General features: G+C 35.6%; 2 protein-coding genes and 2 long non-coding RNA genes across 7 annotated transcripts in view; 1 reads left to right on the plus strand and 3 right to left on the minus strand.

Annotated features, from left to right (window-relative positions):
* The window catches only part of LOC138033756 (adhesion G protein-coupled receptor L4-like), a 207,703-nt gene that overhangs the window by 162,087 nt on the left and 21,177 nt on the right, over positions 1–24,439 (minus strand). The gene's annotated exons all lie outside the window — the stretch shown is intronic.
* On the plus strand, positions 82–2,518 carry LOC138033782 (uncharacterized). Its single transcript, XR_011128664.1, has 2 exons — positions 82–133; positions 1,993–2,518. It is a non-coding gene; the product is annotated as an uncharacterized lncRNA (long non-coding RNA).
* LOC138033647 (uncharacterized) lies at positions 12,130–17,321 on the minus strand. 2 transcript variants are annotated; one of them, XR_011128637.1, is made up of 4 exons: positions 17,301–17,321; positions 16,666–16,912; positions 13,154–13,194; positions 12,130–12,244 (listed from the first exon to the last, which is right to left on the minus strand). It is a non-coding gene; the product is annotated as an uncharacterized lncRNA (long non-coding RNA). The 2 variants fall into 2 exon arrangements; XR_011128636.1 differs by lacking the exon at positions 17,301–17,321 and adding an exon at positions 17,210–17,249.
* On the minus strand, positions 17,898–22,964 carry LOC138032893 (uncharacterized). 3 transcript variants are annotated; one of them, XM_068880598.1, is made up of 4 exons: positions 22,824–22,964; positions 20,980–21,182; positions 18,933–19,050; positions 17,898–18,101 (listed from the first exon to the last, which is right to left on the minus strand). In XM_068880598.1, exons 2-4 carry the CDS (start codon positions 20,991–20,993, stop codon positions 17,964–17,966), a joined length of 270 nt encoding a protein of 89 aa, XP_068736699.1. In that variant the 5' UTR covers positions 20,994–21,182; positions 22,824–22,964; the 3' UTR covers positions 17,898–17,963. The 3 variants fall into 3 exon arrangements, with proteins under 3 accessions (XP_068736699.1, XP_068736700.1, XP_068736697.1); XM_068880599.1 differs by lacking the exon at positions 22,824–22,964 and adding an exon at positions 21,362–21,602; XM_068880596.1 differs by lacking the exons at positions 20,980–21,182; positions 22,824–22,964 and adding an exon at positions 19,821–19,955.

Consider the following 24,439-nt stretch of genomic DNA (forward strand, 5'->3'; position numbering starts at 1 on the left):
CTCATGGCATTTGGCGGGAAACAGTTTCATTGTTAGATGTCATGTGACCATAAACTAGCCAATGAATGGGCGCGCTGTAGCCTTTAAATCCTGATCCAGGCAAGGAAACGCTTACAACAACTCAAGTAAAAAGGTAAGTATTAACTTCAAGGGAACAACATTTCATTTGATGCCTTAAGTATTTAAAATGAAGAACGGTTTACCTGTATATATAATTCACATTTTCACACCTTTGAGTCAATCTGTGAAGCAAGAATACTTAATTTGGCTTAAATGCTATCTATAACCCTGTAAAAAAGATTGGTAAACCTTTAATGAAGAATAATGAAGTTTTAGATCAAATGGTGAAGCAAATGATTTAGAAGAGAAGTGCTCATACGGCAAGTTATATGTGTATGATTGACAAATGATTCCTTCTCGTACGCGTAAAAATGCTAAATGCGTAACGTAAGAAAGGTGTTATCGACGTTTGTTAAAATAATGCACCAGTCATTTGAAATCCCCGCACCCCCCCCCCCCCCTCCCAATTCGGGCCTTAGCGGGGGATTGCGGGGACTTTCACCTCATATACACTCCATTTTGGTTTCCCGGTAGGCGGGGAATTTGCTGGAAGTCACAGTCTTCGCATTCCGTACCGGGGGAAATTAAACGAGGCAGTCACTCCTTGGTCAGGGGTCTTCATTTTCGCTCGTCATAGTAATTTTGCATACATTATTGTCGCTTTCTTGACAAACGCGATCGTGGATTCCGGTTAATTTTGGTAGCCTCGCAGCTCCTACAAGGTCTCACCTGATTGGAGACCACCCTTGAGGTGTAACAAAAGAAAATAACAGAAACAATGGCCCTTTTGTTTTAGGCCTAGGGTAACAGAAACAATGGCCCTTTTGTTTTAGGCCTAGGGTCCATTGTTTCTGTTATTTGTTTTTGTTAAACCTCAAGGGTGATCTCCAATCAGGTGAGACCTTGTAAGAGCTGCGAGGTGACCCGTTAATTTTTTTCACATTTTGCAAAGCGTATTAGCCATTACTCTAAATAATCGTCAGTATTTGGCATCACTGTCTTGCAAATATTCTTTATTCGTTATTGTGGAACGTACATCTGGATAGGACTCATTTTCTCCTTTGATTTTATGATGACTGATCGACGATTAGCGCATGTGAATTGTGTTAGGGTCTGCACCCTTTGATCAGCCGAATCAATTAACTTTTATAGGGAGGCGAATCACATTGTATATGCAATAATCAAAATGAATTAGCTGAATCCAAGGCTGCTGCCCAGAGAATTTTAAAGGGGCCCTCAGAACTAAACGCTGAGAACTTAGGAGCCCAACATATGAAGTGAAAGGTGTTGCTGTGAAAAATTAATATATAAGGCGCCCAGAGCTATTCTTTGGGAGTCCCAGGCTACCGGGCTCCTGTTAGGCAACAGCCTTGGAATCAGTTGAAACAATTTCAATTCCTGCTATTATTTGTGCAATTGACACTACTGTGATAGTTGCCCGTTGTCTTCCATTGTCAATTTATCCAAAAGTATCAATGAAACTACTACAATAAAGATATTTTGACATACTCGTTGTGCATTGAGGCCTTTGCAAGTTATCTGCTGGCTGCTGAAAGATCAATCTGTTTATTTCATTGCTGCGAACAGTGTCTTTTAACCAGTGTTTACGCTTGGCAATGATAAGTTGTTTTACAAAGGGGAGTACCATGTGTTGAACAGTAGGGGCGGACGAATGCACCACTCACTTTTGTCCCCGGGAATGGGGACTTCACTCACTTTCACTTACATAAAAGGTAAATGTCCCACTTAAACCCTAATTGCAGGGGGGGGGGGGGGGTTTTAAATGACTGGTGCATAAAGAGATCCAGATTTAGGAGTTTACTGTTCACACACTTTAGTTGTTACAGTAATAGAAATGATCTGTGATTTAGAGGAATCACTATATGTTTCATTGAAGTATATTAATATTGTATATACTGTATTTTTTTTAAGTTGCCATGAAAGAGGATAAAGAGACACTTCCTGAAAAAAAATCTTTGATGGGACAGCAGGAACACATCCTTTACAGCAGACAAAAATGCTTAGCAGCCCAATTCTGTATTTAAGGATTCTCTGATGTATTTAAGGATCTCTCTTTGCAGACTCAAATATATAGTTCTGTGGTTTATCTGAAAATTATGTTTAAAAGCTTTTTTCATATTTAATTTTAAAACATCATGAATTAAATGTTTAAGTACTACTTTGAACTCTGTATTCTATTTTTTTTTTGCTTGTAAGCTATGGTAGTAACTGTTACTGTTACTGTTAATAGCTTGACTGTAATGGATTTTTTGTAGTTTCTAGCATCTCTCTAATTTGCTGGAATATTATTTTACAGGAGCAGGATATTATAACCTTTTTAGTTTTTGCAGTTGCTGAAATGTAATAACCTGTATATAAATTAATACCCATTGAAGCTGAATGTAAAACTGTGCTACTTATTTGTATGTTGATTAAATGACCTTATTACTTCAGAAAACTGATCAGTTAATTGACTGAATGTAGTCCAACACTAAGAAGAAGCACAGCTGTTCACTGAATTTATAGGACAGACAGGAATTGCGTGAAAAGTCATTTCATTCCCATATCAGATGCAGCATACATGTACCTAGACAATGATGCGCAGATTATATGGAAGTTTGCCATATCATTTCCATATCATATATGGGTCAGCATGATATGGGAATTGTACAGGACTTTATCACATCCCCATAGCATTCCCATATCAGTTACCAGTGTACCTGGATAACATGGGATTGGATGGAGTGTTACTGAATGTGTAGCATTCCCAAAGTGAGGGGTCAGAGATCATGAGGTATTGGTATGGGCCTGAGCCATATCATTCCTATACTAAATCATATGGGGTATCTAAAGAATGCTACCAAATATGTAGCAATTCCATAGTTTTAGACAATAAAGTTATAACTAAATGAAGACAGACTGCCAAGTATGGGTTTCATATGGAATGCAGTAGCTCATACCAAATTCAATAATTGTATTGTCCATGGAGTGCCCATAGGTTATGCCATATCATCTCCACACGTGGCCCATGTATGGCCTATATCAACAGGTTTGGTAAGGGTTGTTAGGCTTAATTGAACTGTCTTTGTTTAATATTTACAATTAATTATTAAAAATAACATGGCAGTGTCTGCCTCGCCAAAATTTTCTTAGCAAGCTTGACCAATTTTTGGTCCCTAGCCGGCCTGGCCAGTGCTATAAGTTGTATTGCAGCCCAAACTTTAAATTTTCTGCTAATAAGTTCCTTCCAAGGCTAATGACTTGCCAGTTTTGACCCTGACCAGCCATGGCCTTTCCCAATCATGCAGACCATTTGTTTTTTCGCTTTTCCCTTTCAATTTTGGCCCCAGCAACGCTAGGCCAGGCTGGCCTTGTGGCCATGGTTTCCCGGTTTTTTTTTATTCCCTGGCCACAAGCCAGGCTCACCCCAGCTTTTAGCCAGGTTTGACCCTGGTCTACCTGATGCAAGGGATGTTTGTTTTTAAAAACAAGACTTTTTTGTTCTAGCAGACTTTAAAAAAAAAATTTTCATACTCAACACTACTGAGATTGTAATGCGGTAATCAATAACATTTTTGTCATCAACTAAAAAGTAGTAAAAGTAATTTTAGTATGGCTCCAAATGATTGCAAAATAATCATTACACAAACAAAGTTTTCAAAGAGTTGCTTTATTTATGGTGTAGTGAGTATGAGTTTTTTTGCTTGAACTCTACTATGAGGTTCCATGTTGACTAATGCACTGTTTGAATCAATTCATTACAATTTTTGATGTAAGAAATATTGTTAGAGTGTTATAATTTATACATCAATTGAATCAACATAATAATATTCAAGATTAAAATCTAGCACAGGCGCCCCAAGTTCAGTGTGATCATGGCTGACAAAAATATAAAATTTGTATAGGAATCCTAATAAAAACTCAAGAAGATATTTATATGAAAAAATTGTCAATAAAAAAAGCCTAACCTTATTTCCAACGTAGTTGGATGACACAATGGAGTGAATGGCATGTCTGGACCCAACGGAATGAAGAAATCTGTGGTTGACAAAAACTACAGTCTGCCATCATGATAAAGCTCAGTTTGTTATCAATCACAGTCGAAGCTGTGGCTACTTTTGTGTGAAAGTGTACATTCACAAAACTGTTTTTTCTGCAATATTACCACCTGAAGTCGCTCACAGAACTACTACTGCATTAATGGTGGGTTGAGATGAAAGTTCAATTTTTGTCAATTGATTGTGATGTGATTTATCAAGGAATATTTATCTCAAATTGGTGGCATGTGAGAATTTAGTTTCTAGTGTTGGGATTTTATTATAACCATTAACCATCACGAAATTGAGAAATTTCTTAAATCGTATCGGATGTGGAAAATAACCACACAAGAAGGAAATTACCCATGTTGGCAATAAGATTAGGCTGTTTGATTGAGAACTTTGTCATACATGTATAATTATCTTCTTGAACTTTTTTAGGGATTCCCATACAAATCCTTACATTTTTGTTGGCCATGCTCACACTTTATTTTATTTTATTAACTTTGCCAGTCAAGCTGGCAGAGCACAACAACAGCTTGCGCCAATTACTGTGGCCCCTTTTTTTACCCTCCCAACTATGATACACAACAGAAGACACACCACAACACCGGGAACTACATGCCCTACTCTTATCGACAAGTGTATGGGTTCTTTTACGTCCCATATGATTATTAACATTGAAGGGTTGTGAGACAGGACCTCCAGCTTATCGTCCTTATCCGAGAAGACTTGAAAGTCTAACCATTTGCAGATGTAGTTACAAAGGCAGCACTTTCTCCTCAGTTATTTAAAGACCTTGAGTGTTGGTCCAGCTGGAATTAAACTCACGACCTCCTGCATGACATGCTCAACCAACTGAGCCACCGGTGCGCAGTGGCACCTATGAATGTAGCAAAAAACATTTTACAGTATTACCAATATGAATTTAATTAAAAATATTGTATAAGAATATAATTTACAAATTACTGAAAAGTACCACTACATATTTAAATTAGTTTTCACTTTAAGGAGGTTCGAAACAATTTTTAGCTGTGCACCTGCACATAATATGCAAACATCATAAGTAAGAAACAAGCATGTGCTGAATGAATCAAATTTGTACCAAAACTAATGTGTGCAACAGACCAGAAGTAAAAATACCAACTGGAAATAAAACTAATAGAAAAAATTTGTCTTTATCTTGAAATTTTGCTTTGTGATCTATCTTGTACGTATTATTCACAATGACACTTAAAATACAAAAATTTGAGGGAGAGTTATGTAGTATAATTTTCTGTGTGAACCATAAAACACCCTCTTTTATGTATGTTAAATTATAGTAGATAACGTTTTGTCATACTCTCTAAGAAGTCTAAAAGTTTACAGTTAGGGTTAGGTTACCAACTTAGTTTTTCAGATAATTTTCAAAAACAAAAATATAGAGGGCCTTTTTGCGGACCTGGCATGTTGCTATAGTGACTGGTATGATATCATAAGTATGCTTAAAGTATTACCCAATAATAGAATTGTAGAGATATTTATAGTTTGCCTACAATATGAAACATCTTTTTTTTGGATCTTTCATGATTTCATAAACACTATAGCTGCTGCAGTGAAAAACCCTTTCGAACCTCCTTAATACCAATAGACCTTTTCAGCTTGTACATTTTATTTTCCCAATACAAATCATGTGATAATACTCAGGAAACTTGGTCCTTTGTTTTTGTTTATTAAAAAAAGTGCATGCAGGCATATTCATGCTTGCATGCCTCATTCTAATGAACAAAACAAAAGACCAAACCTCCTGAGTATTATCACATGATCTGTATTGGGAAAACAAAATGTACAAGCCGAAAAGGTCTATTAGAAATACCTTTGATGCTTTATATTTATGAAGAAATTTTTAAAACCTGATTTAAGACTTAGCAAGAAGAGGACGCCAACAATTTTACAACAAACAAACACGTAAGTATAATAATGTTATGATACTACTATTACTACTACTACTACTACTACTACTACTACTACTACTACTACTACTACTACTACTACTACTACTACTAGTATTATTTTTGTTATTAACAATTTTTGTTATCACTATAACTTAACTTTATATAATAATTCATGCAAACATGTCTATTGATATCAAAAAAATAGAATATATAAATGTAGATGTAAAATGAAAAGTCAGTCAATAAAATGTAGCCAATTTTTGAAGGTTGAATGATCAAATAATGGAAACCTTAACTTTTATGGAGTCAAGCCATGAATGAGCCATCATTTGTTAACACCAACAATCTTAATCTTATTCTAAAATAGTTCTAATTAATATATTCTCAAAACATCAAAATTCGAAAAATCCCCTAGAATTTTTTTACAACATATCTGTGAGAAAAATCAAAAATTGTTGCAAATCAATTCCAAATAAATTTCTATTCAAACATGTTGAATCAGTCAAATCAAAAATACGACATTGTTGGCGAGTTTGGGATTTATGTGACACCTCAAAAATGTTGAATTCAACCACAATAAGTTGGTGATTGATGAAAATTTAATTCTAGCTAGCCTATTTAATTGGATCTGAATACAAAAAATTGCAAAAAAAAACAGCATCCTGACATTCTTTCACACATACCCTCCTTGTCTTCCCTTCTTTTCATAGTTATTTATCTTAACATTTTCTTGCAATAAATAAGGTGAATTTCTTTTGTCTTTTACTTTTCTCTTCTGTTGTTTGTTTTCATTTGAAATCTTACTGATCCATACACACGCTGGTACTACTACACATTTCCTTCAGATGGGGTTCAGCAACACTTCTGTCAGCAAGAGTTATAAGTTCTGTCACTTTCTTGTCACATGTAAAGGCTTTTATGAAACTCTGTCACTACTTCTAATTCTCTCTCCTGTCATGATTCTACACATTGTTCTGACCCTTTTTCAAGCAAGGAAGGGGAGCATGTCAAACTGAATAAAGCTTGCGTAGACTAGCAGATATTTTCAGGCTAATTTATTACTGCTCTCGAAGTTACTGTCTCTTTTTGATTCATATTTGTGAAAAAAAAACAGATTATAGGTCGCTGGCAGAAACACAGGTCAGAATCTGTCTTCTAAGAACATACAACAACTTGTTTTATAGGACCAATTGTATGTAATTTTGTTGTGACATTCTCATGGAATATACTTTTGTGAGGAATGTAACATTGAACTCCAATGATATTCTTAGTGGGTAGCTCTTTAATGTCAAGTTCCTGTTACTCATTGTTATCTGCTGTCAGTCCTTCATGCATCAATTTTTTTGTTACACTGTCCAATGAACAGACTCCCTTGCTTGTTATTAGGGAGAGGAAGGTGGTTTGTACATTATGGCAGTCCAATTTCATACTATTCCTCCTCATCTTGCACAGACTATTTTTTGAATTCTTGGTAAACAAGTGACTTCTCATGTAATGCAGAATTGGAAAGTCCAAGCATGCATGTGTAACCTACAATTAGTTCTTAATTCATAGTCAAGATGACTAATCTGTATCTAAATCATTTGCTTTTTGTCAAAATCTTGATGAAGTAATATCAGAAATCATCCCAATTTAGTGTACTAGCTGAGCAACACGTTGTATCTCCTTTCTGATCCTAGGGGCAATTTGGGTTTTAACTTACCCATATTTGCCTCCTCCCTGCACAAAATGAACTGAAAGTTGTTTGACATCATTATCTTCACTACTAATAATCAGCGATATTGGCCATATTCCACAACTTTGTATGATCTTTTGCTAAAGCAATGTGCTGCTGGGTTCGTGGCTTTCAAATATATACTAAACAAAGACACACTATTTGCTAGTAATCTTCTCCTTTTGTTGGTGTTGATTTGCTTCCTTCAATCATTTGACCTGTAGGTCATTTTATTGCAATAGACACATCTTCATGTTTCTGGTGATTAACATTTCCTCTCTCCTCCTGTACGATCTCTCTTTGCTTGTAGCACTCGATCAAGAGCAGGATTTTTTCATGCTTACATTTATAGGGCTTTGCATAGTTTAGTAAATCCCACTTTTTCCACTCTTTCTCATACCTCACACAATACATACATGTAACCTCTGATGCCTGATAGTTTGTTCTGTACTATCACAATATATCCATGTACTGTGTGTGTTTAGCCTTCCATAGGTTTCTAGTGATTGGATGTCAAAAAGTACAAATAGCTTATAATTAAAAATACATAAATTTTCTTGGTGTTGCATCCATCAATATTGGATAGGGCTAAGATGTTCTTGACATAAGGTTTGACATATTACTTCGATTTCTTTTCCATTTTTTTCTTCTAGAAAGCTTCTTGCTCAGTTGTACCCCCAGCTATGAAGGGCAATCTATCAATTTCTGCTTACAAATTTTTTGACAAATGAAAATTTGCTGATTCCAGCTACGTCAGATTTATCCATCATTTCATGGCACTGTCCCCAGAACCTCACTCAGTCTTAGTATCAGCTATCAAACTTAGTGATTGATAATACTTCAGGCAACTTTACCGTAGCTCCATTATTCCCTTATTGTTTATTCTGTCCTCCCCTGCATTTCAATCATAGTTTCAACTTGAACCTCCTTTTGATAATGCATCTTCACTTCGAAAAATTCTTTTAGAAAATCGAATTCCTGTTTCTTTAACCTTTCTTCAGTTTTCTCTTTAGACTCTGCCAGCAATCAGCACAAGCGGAAATTTATATTTCCACAACCCCAATCATTGGCACTTTCAATTATTTTTCCTGTACGATATTTTTTGCATTATTTGCACTACTACATGTAACAATACTCTTTAATCCCTTCAAATGTCTCTCGATATGCTTTGCATTGCAAATATCTAGTATGCTCTTGTCTTTTTCCAGTTGTAAGTTCTAGTTAAGCTAACTTTATCAGTAACATTTTAGATGTACCGTCGATTTTTTGTCCTCACTCCCAAGCCAAGCCCAAACCAGTGATTCTTTTGTTTTAAGTCTCTCTACATCAGCAGGTACAAAATGCAGGGCACAAGTCACCGATCATTGTTTTACCTATAAAGAAAGTATCCTAAACATTCATCAAAGCTAATGTTAGGCCCAAAAACTTTTCTTTAGGCTTAATTAGGCCTAAAATTAGCTTTTTTGAATGTTTAGGATACTTTTATTTAGACCTAACTAGTCCTAAGGTTACCTTTTATAAATGTTTAGCATACTTTCTGTATAAGTTAAATAATGACCTGTGACCTGTGTTTTGTACCTGCCGCTCTCTACATGTGCCATTCGAAGTGTTAGATTCCAGAAATTGCTGCATATAATTTCCTAATTAACTTATACAAATACATGTAGATTAATAATATATTTTATAAATGTTGGTCTCTTGATGCTGTAATCTGTCGTCACTCACTTTTTAAAAGTTGATCTCTCCTCTTTTTATACAAGGGCATTGGTTACATAGATAAAATACACTTTTGTATTGCAGTACTTATAAGGACTAGCTTGTCACGGTATAAAGGATTGTACAGTCATGCAAACAACAAATACTGCTGGCATTTAATAATATGGAAACTACAAAATCTTTAACAAAATCATCCTAATCAACAGTTATTTATTAATAACAATATTCACCAAATGCATAACAGATTTGAGTCAGCTTAGAACTTGTCATCACCATGAATTCTCTGACAAATTTTGTTTCTTTCAAATGAACGATTTATTCTTTATTCTTTAGATTTCAACCAAGATACTAGTTCATCAACTGTAACATGTAAGTTATCTTGAGTTCATAAATAATGATATATAATTTTACTACTTAACTACATGTAGACTCTTTTTGAGTTCACAATTTCCTATTTAGTCTTCCTTATTCATAATATTAATAGTTAGATTTGTTCATTTGTTTTCTATAGGTAATGATCTGAAACCATTCTTGCTAAAACTCCACTAAGGTTTCAAATGATAGTTACATGGCTCCCAGTAAGTAATAGCTGCCATCATTTATTGACACCAACAATTTTCTCATAAAATAATTCCACTTAGTATATATTGTTTCTTTCAAATGAATGAATTGTTTTTTTTTCAGATTACAACCACAATACTACTACATATAAAAATAACTTGCATGTTACACTTGAGTGTAACATGTAAGTTGTCTTCATAAATGATATTTAATTATTTTTACTTAACTAAACCCTTTTTTATTTCACAATTTCCTAATATTTAGTCTTCCTTTATTCACAATATTGATAGTTAGATGTCTTCATTTGTTTTCAATAGATAATGATCTGAAACAACCATTTTACTGAACTCCACTCAATTTTCAAATGACAACAGTCACATGACTCCTTGTAAGTAATAGCTACAATAATTATTATAGCTGCCATCATTTATTGATGCTAAGTCTTTTTGTAAAATAGTTCCACTTAGCATATTTTGTTTCTCTTTCAAATGAATGACTTATTGCTTTTCTTTCAGGTTACAAACATGATACTAGAAGTACATCAAGTGTAACATGTAAGTTATCTTCATAAGTAATGATAATATAATTTTTACTTAACTAGACCCTTTTTTATTTCACAATTTCCTAATTTTAGTCTTCCTTATTCATAATATTAATAGCTAAATTTGTTCATTTGTTTTCAATCTATAGATAATGATCTGAGACAACCATTCTTGCTAAAGTCCACTGAAGTTTCCAATGACAACAGTTACATGCTGCCTTCATTTATTGACACCAATAGTCTTCTCTTAAAATAAGAGTTAACTGAATAGAGTGTAATGTGAAGTGCAAAGAATGATCAATCCCATTTTATGAACCATGTTTTTTTTCAGTTAGCCCTACAGAAGGATAATGTGGCCCACACAAGTACAGAGAAAAACTCTTCCAGGGTGGGAATTTTCAAATGAACCAACGACCTTCGGGTTAGATCTCCGCCGCTCTACCGACATGAGCTCACAGGTCAGACGGGAGATCCGTGGAAGTGAAGATGTTGACATCACGGCAGGATAAAACATGTACAAGTACAGGGAAAAGTTATCTTCATTTATACAAATTATATAATTTTACTTAACTAGACACTTATATTTTAAACAGAGTTACTGAATAGAGTGTAATGTGAAGTGCAAAATTTTTCAAATCAATCCCTTGTAATATTACAACCCTGTGAGCGTTAGCCCTACAGATAAATGGGCCCAATGATACAGGACATAGAAAAAACTCTGACCAGGGTTTTTTAAACTTGAACCCACGACCTTCGGGTTATATCCCGTATCCTACTTATTTGCTCTATATGACTGAGCTACAAGCTTTGCTTCATTGTAGGGCTAACGCTCACATGGTTCATTATTGAAATCTTGCACTTCACATTTACACTCTATTCAGTTAAATTTGTTCTCTGTTTAAAATACAAGTAGCTACACGGCATTGTATTTCCAATGACACCAACCTTTCCCTGTTAGCTCGTAAAATAGTTCCACTTGGTATATTTGTTTCTTTCAAATGAATGAATTGCATTGTTTTTTTTTTTCAGATTACAACCAAGATACTAGTACATCACGTGTAACATGTAAGTTATCTTCAGGGTCATAACGAGGTATATGGGATCAAGAATCACAGCTCTGGGATCTGGAATCACAACACGTGACATCAGGATCGGGATCAAATTTTTTTGTGGGTTCAGGGATCAAAAATTCTCATTATTTTTGCGTAAAAAATATGAATTAGTTACAAAAAAATGTACCTTATTACGACCCTGTTATCTTCATAAAATAATGATATATAATTTACTTTAACTAGACCCTTTTTTTTACAATCTCCTATTTAGGCTTCCTTATTCATAATATTAATAGTTAGATTTGTTCATTTGTTTTCATTAGACAATAGTCTGAGACGACCATTCTTGTTAAACTCCACTGAAGTTTCGAATGATGACAGTTGCATGGCTTCCTGTAAGTAATAGCTACTGTCATTTATTGACACCAAAAGTTTTTCTTGTAAAATAGCTCACTTGGTATATTTTGTTTCTTTCAAATTTTGTTCATTCAATTATGAATAAATCATTGTTGTTGTTTTTTTCAGATTACAACCAAGATGCTAGTACATCAAGTGACGGTAGTGTAACATGTAAGTTATCTTCAAGGTCATCACTAGGTATACAGGATCAGAGATCACAGCCCTGGGATCTGAAATCACAACACATGAGATGAAGATCGGGATCAGCAGTATTTTGCATAGAATCAGGGATCAAAATTCTCATTAAATTTGGGTAAAAATATGGAATCAGTCACAAAAAAATACACCTTGTTACGATCCTATTATCTTCATAAATAATGATATATAATTTTACTTTAATACTAGACCCTTTTAATTTCACAATCTCTTCCTAGTCTTCCTTTTTGATAATATTGATAGTTACATTTCTTCATTTGTTTTCAATAAATAATGATCTGAAACAACCATTCTTGTTAAACTCCACTGAAATTTCAAATGATAACAGTTACATGGCTACCTGTAAGTAATAACTCTCATCATTTATTGACACCAACAGCCTTCTCATAAAATAGTTCAACTTAGTATATTCTCATGACATAACAAGAAACAAAAGTCTTTCTTCTTACAAATTACTGAACTATAATCAGGAATGTTACTTTTTTCACAGATGAGACAAATTATTTTAATGAGCAGCCATTAGAAAATGAAATAAATGATCATGGTAAGTCAGTTTGCAGACAGAACAACTTGTTATTACTATCATGGACTTTAGAATATTCTAAAAGTAACAACTAAAATTTTGAATAAGTAATTTCATAGTAAAAATTAAAAGTAAAATGATATCAAAAAAAACAATACTTTGATACCTGCATCCATACACTACAATGTATACACATGAATCACAACAATATTATTATTATTATATAAAAAATAGTTGCCACTACTTTTTTACCAGATGACAGAAATATTGATCAGCAAAGAATGGAGATCAATGAAGTGAATGATGGTGAGTTTGCAAACAGTACAACTTGCAAAAGTAAATGATAACCAAAAAAACAACATTTTCATATCTGCATCCATATACACATAATGGCAATTACCCCTATAAGGAACAGATGGGATAAATTTTGATAATCAGCCACTGAAAAACAAAGAAAAATGATGGTGAATCAGTTTTCAGATAGTATAACTTATTAGTACCATGAACTTTACCATATCGCTAGTTGTTGTCCTTCAGTAGCATTTTGTAGTAATGATTCCAAGTGCGAATGAGGCCTAACACTACTGTGAAGCTTTTTGTACCCAATTATTCCCATCAGGGATTAACCTAGTATTCGAATTGGGCCCACACAAGGACAGAGAAAAACTCTGACCAGGGTGGGATTTGAACCCACGACCTTCGCATTAGATCACCGCTGCTCTACCGACTGAGCTACAAGGCCAGAACGGGAGCTGGCCGTGAGTATGTGAGATGTTATTCACAAGGACAAATTCGGCTCGGCCCAAGCCTAATTTTAGGTAATCGCTAGTTGTTGTCCTTCAGTAGCATTTTGTAGTAATGATTCCAAGTTCGAATGAGGCCTAACACTACTGTGAAGTTTTTTGTACCCAATTATTCCATCAGGGATCAACCCTAATATTGGAATTGTCCTTGTGTGGGCCCAATTCCAATACTAGGGTTGATCCCTGATGGAATAATTGGGTACAAAAAACTTCACAGTAGTGTTAGGCCTCATTCGAAGTTGCAATCATCTTTGTTTTTAGAGTTGTTGCCTGTTCTGTGGTTCTTGTTGAGAGCATTAGAGGAGAAGCAATGACTGTTCTATGAAGTGATCTTTTTTAGAAGGTTTAGTTCTAATAATTAGAACTAAACCTTATTTAACCATATTGGGTAAGCAGATTCTATGGATGTGGTCGACTAGTATTCTGATCCAAGAAATTTTGTGACGTCAAGGAACGAAACTGTTAAAGTTAATATATTGACCAGAGAAGATTGTCTTTTCACTAGATTCCAATCCCATTAGGTGAGATGTTAATACTCAGAAAGTGAGGGTGATGTTTTCAAACAAGTCATAAGTGAAGCGTATATTCTTGTCAAACTTATATCAGATTTAATTAGGAGTAGCATGTCGTCAACATATCTACAGTAGAATGTTATCAATAATATATTTATACTCAATAAGAGGTTTGACAACTATCTGTTCAAAGTCTGTCATAATAATGTTGGCCAGTACTAGACCTACAGAGACTCATGCTCACCCCATCAGTTTGTTCGAATAATTTGTTGTTACATGAGAACACAGTTTTACTACAGGTATCAAGAATTAGCTTACAAAGCGTAGATTTCTTGAGCTTTGTATCAATCAGCTTTTTGCTAAAGATTCTCTCTAAAATAGTATTGTTGGAGAGTAATATTTGTGAAAAGCAATTCCATATCGAGGGAGACAAACTTGTAGCCTTGAATAAACAGATTTAGAGGTATTGATTTGATTCAATTCACTACATCAAAAGTATCCTTTAAAGTGAATTCGTTCTGAGTACGTGGCTGCAAAAGTTCGCTTATATATTTACCAACAAAGTAGTGCATAATGCCTGTGGTGTCAATTATAAGGCGCAACTTTGATAAGCAGTCAAACAGTTTGTGGATCTTAGGAAGGCCATGAACACGGGCAGGTCTAACATTCCATGGGTGAATTTTCTTGTACGTGTGTTTGTCCCAGTTAGCCACATTTAACGAGGGAGCGGAGATGTCACTGAACAGCAGTAACGCAGCGATTGGATCAGTATTCATGGTTTTAAACTTTCTACGATCAGAGAAGACTGTTCATTGATTTCACATAGTTGTCTTTGAGAATCAGGACGTACACCTTCTCCTTTATCTGGTTTTGAAATAATAGTGGTGATTTGTAGCTTCTTAATGATCTTAATGTGCACACTACTCTGTTGGTAAATATATAAGCAAACTCTTGCAGCCACTCACCCAGAACGAATTCACTTTAAAGGATACTTTTGACGCAGCCAATCGAATCAAATCAATACCTCTAGAGCTGTTTATTTAAGACTACAAATTTGTTTCCCTCGATGTGAAATCGCTTTTCACAAATGTTCCTCTCCAACAGATTCTCAATACTATTTTGGAGAGAATCTTTTATTAGCAAAAAGCTCATTGACACAAAGCTCAAGAAATCTACGCTTCGTAAGCTAATTCTTGATACCTGTACTTATTTTTTTGGAGAGAATCTTTAACAAGAAGTGATCGACACAACGCTCAAGAAATCTACACTTCATAAGCTAATTCTTGATACCTGTACTAAAACTGTGTTCTCATGTAACAACAAATTATTCGAACAAACTGATGGGGTCAGCATGGTACCGACTAACATTAATTGATTATTATGACAAATTTTGAACAGATAATCGTCAAACCTCTCATTGACCATAAATTGATAACATTCTACTGTAGAAATATTGACGACATGCGAATTAAACCTGATACAATCAATGTAATCTTAGACTACTTTCATAAGTTTAACAAGAACGTCACTTTACTTATGACTTGTTTGAAAACACCACCCTGCAATTTCTGAATATTGACATCTCACCCAATGGCATTGGAATCTCCGAAAAAACACCTTCTCTAGTCAATACACCAACTTTGACAGTTTCATTCCTTGGCGTCACAAAATTTCTTGGATCAGAGCACTAGTCGACTACATCCATAGAATTTGCTCCCCCAATATCGTTAAAATTAGAACTAAAACTTCTAAAAAAAATCACCTCATGGAAAAGCTTTCTCTCGCATATTGCTCATACACTTATTCGCCACTTCTCCTCCAACACCTTCAACAAGAAACACACAACAACCAACAACTCTAAAGACAAAGAAGAACCCGTCACCATTTGACTTTCTATTCCCTATATTGGCAAGAAAACATCACAACTGCTACATTCCTTTAAACGAAAGCTGCACAGACACCTAAAAAAAACCTAACATCCAGTTCAGAATCCACAAGAAAACTACAAAATTGCTCTTCTACACTAACAACAAAAAAGTGCCACTTTAAAACAAATCACACGTTATCTACAAAATAATTCATTTATCCCAGTTGCCAATCATTATACATTGGCAAAACTGACAGAACCCTTCTTACCCAAAGACGTGAACACGCTGTTACTGATAAAGAGAGTGCAATTTATAAACATCTACGCACATGCAAACATTTAACCTTTATCCATAATTTATTCAATTTACGGGATATTTTAAATAACATCACCACACCAACTATTTCTGGCAACAATGGAATAGAAAAGTATCAGTATGCTCCCTTCCTAACAGGGCTGAAGAGATGCCACAGGCAGCAATTTCCTGCTCATATTTTATTAAGAAAAACTATTAAAGACATTACAATAAACTCATAGGGAAAACATAAGATACAAAATAAAGCAGGGGGAAAGATCAAATTGCTGAACAGAAAAAAACAGAAAGACTTGAGGTTTGGAAATGTTAAACCAAGAAGGCTCACATGGTAGGATGAATGTAAGAATCAAATAAGGTAGTCATGTGATATAGAAGTAACACTCTCCTCTGAAACGCTGCCCAGAATTTGCTTACCTGCATTATTGAATATACAAAGTTGTATCCATGACTAGGCTCGATGTCCACCGCTCACTCGAGTTCGGGTATCCTCCCCGAGAAGAGACCTAGCCGCAGTCAAAGGTCTTGAAAATGTCATGGAAAGAATCACGTCGCTGTATCATGTGGTATTAGAAAAATTGGAATCTTCACTTCTTTCTGATAACGTATTCAAACACCCTGATCAGAAGTAGGAATTCCTGGAGAAGAAAACGTGCAATTCCAACTGTAGAAAAATCAATAAAAAGAATATAACCAAAGAATTAACTGCCTGCTAGACTGCATTTTCTCATGTTTCTAATTCTGTACATAAAAACTTAGAGAATACAATAATTGAAGAATTTGCCAATAAATATATAGAAAAAAGCATCTGCAACTGGCTGTAAATTCAACAGCACATAATATTCATGGACAAGGTTGTTAATCAACATAAAATTTGTGTCTGTGAGGGACTTTACCACTGAATGGAAACATCAAGATTGACTTATGTGATCATATCATCACATCATATATCTTTCTTTACCCTCAGATTTTAGGGTAGCTTGCTGTAGCTAACATCTCCGTGCATTTATCCTCCCAACATAATACACCACAGAAGAACTAGAGAGTCTAACCATTTGCAGATGTAATTACAAAGGCAGCACTTTCTCCTCAGATATTTAAAGACCCTAAGTGTTGGTCCGGCCGGAGTTGAACTCACGACCTCCCGCGTGACAGCCCGCTGCTCAACCAACTGAGCCACCAGTACATGGTCGCACACCAAACAATGATGTTTGAGCAAAATTTCAGCAAGCCCCTAATTTTTCCTGAATTAGCAACTTTACTTCTTTATATCTCTGCTTCTGAACAATGAATTTTTTTTTCATTAATTTGAAACATTTGTCTTTCAAAAAAAATGTGTAAAAAAAAAAATTTTTTTTTTCCAGCTGACAACACAGGAACAGCAAATGCCTGCAGTAAGTCAACATTTTTATTATTTTTCCCACAACCATAATGTGTAATGTACCAAAACTCAAATACAGCAATCTTTCACAAAACACAATAATCTTTCTGGAATATAAAAGCAAACTAAAACAATAACATTTCAAAGTACATGTAGTGGTAACTAACCCTAACACTAGAACTAAACATGGGTAGTCCTTTTGTTCCCCGTCTCAGATTCAGATACTTTCCATGCCTCTCCAACCACCTCAGCCTTTCCTGCTTTGTATCCAATAAACCTCAATGGTAGTTTTCTGTCATGACTAGAACTGCTCCTCCTGCCAACGCCCTAACTGTCACTTCCAGCACATCTCCAACACGGTGGTTGTGGGGACAACCACCCTGGTGCTCAGTGTCCCAAAGAAACCCAACTGTAACATACCTCTGCCTCCATTGCCTGCACCATCCACACCTATCAACATTCCCTGCTTGACCTACAAGAATGAAATAACTCAATAAAGCCTTTCCAATTCTATTTACATGTCCATATGCTGGCTTTTGGCTAATTTCTAAATTCAGCAATTCAAATAACATTGGAAATATGACTAGTGGCAATCATTGTACTGTGTGGGGTTGTGACAACAATCAAAGGTACCCAGAGAAGCAAAAGATTCTTCCTCACATTCAAATATTAAGATTTTACCCACCCAAAAATAAGATGATGTTTTGTCACAATCTACAGCTATGAATCATGGCAAATTCAAAGTTTCAATGAGTACAAAAGTCTATTGAAATAAATGTGTATGACGTTACACAACCTCTAAATGTCCTACAACACTTTGTACAAAAAACAGTATAATTGTGGAAGCATTAAAACCTCAAAGACCCTCTCCAAAATTAGATCTATAGAGAACTAGTATGAAAATGACACTTTTGTATTGGTTGAAGTCATAGTTGAAGCTTTGACAAATTTGCTTAAATCCAGTGACTTTAATACATATAATTCTACATGTACATAATAATTTCACAGAAGAAAAGATTTGTTTATATGTAACAACTGGGGAATATCAGATATGAATTCCCAGTGTTATCTAAATCTATCGAAACAGAAACGACTATGTTTATGGAAAAGGAGCAATAAAACAGCTGCCTCAAGGCACAAGAGATTGAAACTGTTTGCTTGAGCAGAATTATCAGACTATACATTTATGTGACTGGACTCTCAGAGTTTTTAGAAAATAATAGTGGCTTCAAACCCTTGGATTTTTGTCATTTTATAAACAAGAACTGAACCTTTGGATTTCCTCATGTTTTCCATCACTTACTTCATCCCTCCAAAGAGCAATAACTGTGTAAAAAGAATTTCCATCTCCTCTGACAACAGCTTCTCTCCTTTGAGGAAGTATATTTCCAAAAGCCATAATTCGTTTACACAAGACGTACCTAATAAGACACAGGCTAGACACACGGAACTACAACTAAAAAGGCTTCATTGGGTTATTTCCTCCAGATTGTAGATTATTTTGTAATATGTCGAAACCATAACAAAATGTCAATTTCAAAATAAACCTTAGGGATCCTCATGCAAGCAAGATTACTTCAAGTGAATTTTACAGTGTATGTCATATTTCATGGTTACTCAAACAAAAACTTATACTTGCCTTGTATCAAAATTGCCCCAATCAATTTCTGATAAATTTGTGTCGAAAAGAGTGTTGATCTCTATCCAAAATAGTTTTTTCAATGTCAAAATAACTTTCTGCCATACATTTTCTTATATCGACTTGCAATGTTTGCCCCCTCACAATCTCAAAACCCTTTGCATATAAACAGAAATCCAATTACTGGCAACTCATTCATTGCCTGAACAACTTATCACTCACATTTTTAAATATTCAATTATCTTTTCCAGCCAAAAGACACCAAGCAGACACTATCATTGGTAAATATTACTGCATGAACTTATTTCATCACCAATAAACACACTTGTTAAATACATATACTTATATGTAATGACACTAAAGGAATCAACTGTCCAGAGCACATGCAAACAACTCTAAGGATAAAAAAGCGTGTGACATCACGCTATTTTCAGACAGTTGTAACAGCTTATTCAACTTGTCAATACAAATGTTCCATAAAAACTTCAAATTGCAATGTTTCTTTTCTAGAACTCAATTTTATCGACAGCCAGATAAATAAAGTTCACTCACCTACTATTTTCTGTCTTGTCCTGAGTGATTTGACATGTTTTTGACATGCTTCAATTTCCTTTTCAGATCACACCCGTTGCCACATACAACATAAATAGACAAGGTGTCCAACTTCTAAGACCGCTCACAGCCAAATGCCTCAAGAATTTAACCAAATTTCTCCCCTTCCAAAGGTCACTCGCCTCCCAACCTTGAGCACATAGAAAGTCAATAATTTTACTAGCATCGTATCAAAAATTATCAAATTTACACAGCTCTATAACCTCAAAACCCTGCTCAATTTTCAACCTTTGCTCACATTTTTGTTATAGCCAGATCATGTAGACAGAGTTCATCAATCATTGGAATTTGATCAAATCAAACTAACCAATCAAAAAGTGCAGATTTATAATTTGTCCCTCTTGGAGAAAATTTGTGCTTTTTGATTGGTTAATTTGATTTGATCAAATTCTTTCCACATCATCTGGTTATAACAAAAACCTCAGCAAAGATTGAAAATTGAGCACAACTTTGAGATTGCATAACTGTGTAAATTTCATGATTTTTGGCACGATACTAGTAAAAATTATCAACTTTCTATGCTCCCAAGATTGGGAGGCAAGCAACCTTTACAAGTAGGACAAATTCAGCTAAATTCTGAAGTCGCTCAGCTGTGAGCAGTCTTGGAAGTTGCACGCCTTGTCTATTTATATTAGGCTGATTTAGCAACAGAATGGGAACATCAGTGGCGACGTCGCGCGCAGCAAAACTACAATGACAATTTAGAATATAGAAGAAGCGTGGGGTCTATTCTATTCTGAATTCTCATTGGTGTTTTTCCTGCGCGCGCCACCGCCACTGACATCCTCGTTCTGTTGCTAATCAGTCTATTGTATGTGACGACGTATATCATCTAAAGAGGAAATCAAAATGTCCCAAAAATTCATCAATCACTAAGGATAACACAGAAATAGTAGGTGAGCAAATTTCATTTATCTGGCTGTCCATAAAATGAGTTTTCAAAAAGAAACACCACAACTTGACGATTTTATGGAACATTTTCCTCGATTCGTTAAATCGACCGTTACAACTCTTTTAAAATAACACGACGTCACACGCTCTCGTATCCCTTAGGCCGATTTATGCGACAAGCTCACAACAGGCCTACGACATAACTTACCATTGTCGCAGCATTTTAAAACATCTTTTAAAATGCTACGACATTTGCCTGTAACCAAAGGTCAACATTTTGTGCTAACCCCCTTTCAAAAACAAGGTAGACAAGACCCGTCGTCTTCTTTCTCCCGTACAAGTATACCCAATGTCTCTTTCCGCCACTGTGCTTCACATTAATTCAACCATCCCCAATCCATCACATTCCTCCTACCAAAATATTTCCAAAACAATAATACGCTGTTATAGCCAAATTATATCAATGTCAAAGATCCCAAAACAAACACCTTTTTTCTTAACTTACGTAAAACTTCTACCTTACAATCGTCTCCCTTTCGATTTAAACAAGCCTAAATGTAATAATGTTTCAAAAAAACTATTTTACTCACTAAATGGCATACAAAACCAGAGTACGCAATTCCAAGCTCCCCTTGCTGAACACAAATTTATATGGCTGACTTTGACTGACTTTTAAAGAAATAAAGCAAGAAGTTGAACAAATCCAGCTGGTCACTTCCATATTGAAAAATCGTCTCCATTTCCGTTTACTCTCATTTTTATTCTTGCCAAAATCCAATCTTCAAAACAACTCCCAAAACTCCGCGATAAGTTGAACCAAAACCACACATTCTCGTCGAGCTGTCGCCCAATAGCCCCCACATATCACTCATACGTCACTGACGTCACTCCCACGTGCCTGTGCCACGAAAACAACCAAACTGGTTTATTATTGTTATTGCGCATACGTTCTGCACATCTCGAGATACTCGGATTTCCTGATGCTTACTAATACAAGGATATTTTTGCGTGGTTTAAAAGTATCGGGAAAAGTAGATCTTAGTAAATACTCTTCATATCCTAAAGAAAACTGGGGGTAACCATGCATTTTTTAGAGATAATGAAGCTTCAATTTGAGAAACAACGCCACACATTACTTTGTATTTTAAAGCTTTTTACAAATATTATTCATAAACTAGGAATACCTGCCGGTAGAGTGCCAACGAGTAAACACTGGCACAGTTGTGTACCGAGGGAAAATTAAGAAGTAACCAGAGGATAGACCATTTTTAAAATTGAATCCTTGTTTAAAAAAGCAGTTCAATCTTTGGCTTTTAAAATGTCTAGAAGGATTCAACTTGTGGGTTAGATTACAAGTGAAATATGTAAGCTCGGAACCCTGAAATTTTGCAAAAAAGAACACTATCCAAATTCATTTGCTAAGTTCCCTTAAGCTTGACAAATAGTGGCTACCTGGTAAACAGAGCTTAGACTTTTTTTCACTTTTGTAAACACTAATGGATAATCAGCACAAACTAACAGCGACACATCGTGTGACCCATGACTCGTATGATTTCGAGCACACTAGCTCGATTGGAAAGAGGCTTTATATTCCCTCTGATTTATGTTTATACTTAGTGAATATATTTGAATATATTTACGTATTTTTCCTTAATTATGGCACGATGGCCGATTTTGTCAAGACAATTGACAAGATAGTTGTTTGGCACGCTCGCCGTGACTGTCAAATTTGTAATTTGAACACACCAACTCGATAAAAAAGAGGCGCCCTCTGATTGAGTTTATAGTGATTCTGTCCAAGTGGTTTTGCTTTTCTGTTTCTTAAATGGCACGCTGGCCGACCTTGTCAACGCAATTGACTGTTTTGGCAAGCTAGCCGACACTGTGGCACCACCGCTCGCCATTTTCGAGCTGATCTCGATGCCTCGCTGGGCGATGTTTTCAGCCTGCTAGCTGCTAGATTTGTAACACTCTGGTTCCCAAAAACACTAAACTAAAGTACGTACAAAAAGACTACGCTCACGAGTGTATAATATCAATATTTCCACTCACCTTTTCCTGCCTGCTTCACACCTTCACAAGCCAACAAGAGTACGCCAGAATACGCCAGAAAATGATCGACCATGTGGTCATCTTGTCACCGATCATGATGTGATTGGTTTAGATTAAAAGATCCCGCAATCCCATTGGCTAACTCGAAAACAATCACCGATGATGTCACTCTTACATTACCTTATATTACCAAGAGAAAATGAGGGGACAGAGAGGGAGGCTCAAGGCGTTGGCCGGGATATGTTATGTCACGAAAGTTATTTTTAGACGAGCGGAATTCTTTGTTCTAGAGAAAGTCTGTCTTCCGAGACGTCCGCATGCAGTCTTGCTTCGCTCTCAGGTTCTTCTGATGGCGCACGTGGAAGGCTGATGAATATATATTTTCCTTCAAACATCGGACCGAGGTTGGCCTGCATGCGGACGTCTCGGAAGACTTCCGCTCGTCTAAAAATAACTTACGTGGACATGACATATCCCAAGGGCTGGACCGGGAGCCTCCTTCTCTGTCCCCTCATTTTCTCTTGATATTACCTTATGCTGAATTTCAATTCGAGAAATCTTTTCCCTGTACGTACCAAAATCAACTCGCGCACACGGCTTTATAATGCTCCCACCTCGTCACCCTCGCGTCCGCGCGAGGGTGACTCGTTGGCAATTATCTTTGAAAATACGTGGTTACCCCCAATTTTATTTTTAGATTTCAATAACACTTGTGAAGATCTACATTCCCTGCGTAATCATAACCCTGGCAAAAAATATCTTTAATTAGTAGGCATATCGTCCTTAAAAATACCTTTCCCCCTTATATTTCTTTATGAGTAATCATTTCTTTAGCCGGAACAATTATTTTTCTCTCTCGTTTCCTTACCAAAACGTAAAAGACATGAAAATTCCACTGCCCACACTCTCCCAAGAGAAATAAATGCCTGTTTCTTGAAAGTCACGAAACATTTTCAAGCCTTTTTCAATTCCCTCTACCCTCTGTATCTTAAAAACGAAGAGATTTTAAGTCAACAAACTTTACTATCTTTTTACTTTTTATCCTCTTCAGTTGAAAAACATCTTTAAAAACTGGCTTATACAAACAAGCACAAAGCAGTTTTGTGAATGACTTTTCGAGCCCGAAAATTTACCGGGACTTTCGAGAAACTGACGCCCCAATTCAGATTCCCTACATATGCCTGCCCCCCCCCCCCCCCCTTCCATCTGAAGCTGAACCATCATTTATACTACTAAGTCTATCAATATCACTTTCTATTCATTACTTCAATTTGATTATTCCTTTCCATTTCTAATTCAGCTCCAAATTCTCTCTCTCTCTCTCTCTCTCTCCACCCACAGATTGTAAATTTTGTGACAGATGTCTCCGGTTGCTAAAGAGGAAAGGCTGTGAATGCCACTTCTTGAAATGAACCTTCCGGATCTTTCCTTTCGTGGCTCCAGATCAACCAAACTATGGTCATACTATATATGTTGTTAAACGTAAATATTAGTATACGTTATCACGTTATTTTGAGTTTAATGTAAAGTAAATATAAACACGATTAATTTTTTTCAAAGACCAACGAAATTTTTCTTAGCCAATCAGAATGAAATATTTTTTAGTGTATGTTATT

The sequence above is a fragment of the Montipora capricornis genome, chromosome 14 (assembly GCF_036669925.1).
Source record: "Montipora capricornis isolate CH-2021 chromosome 14, ASM3666992v2, whole genome shotgun sequence".
NCBI classification, from domain to species: Eukaryota; Metazoa; Cnidaria; class Anthozoa; order Scleractinia; family Acroporidae; genus Montipora; species Montipora capricornis.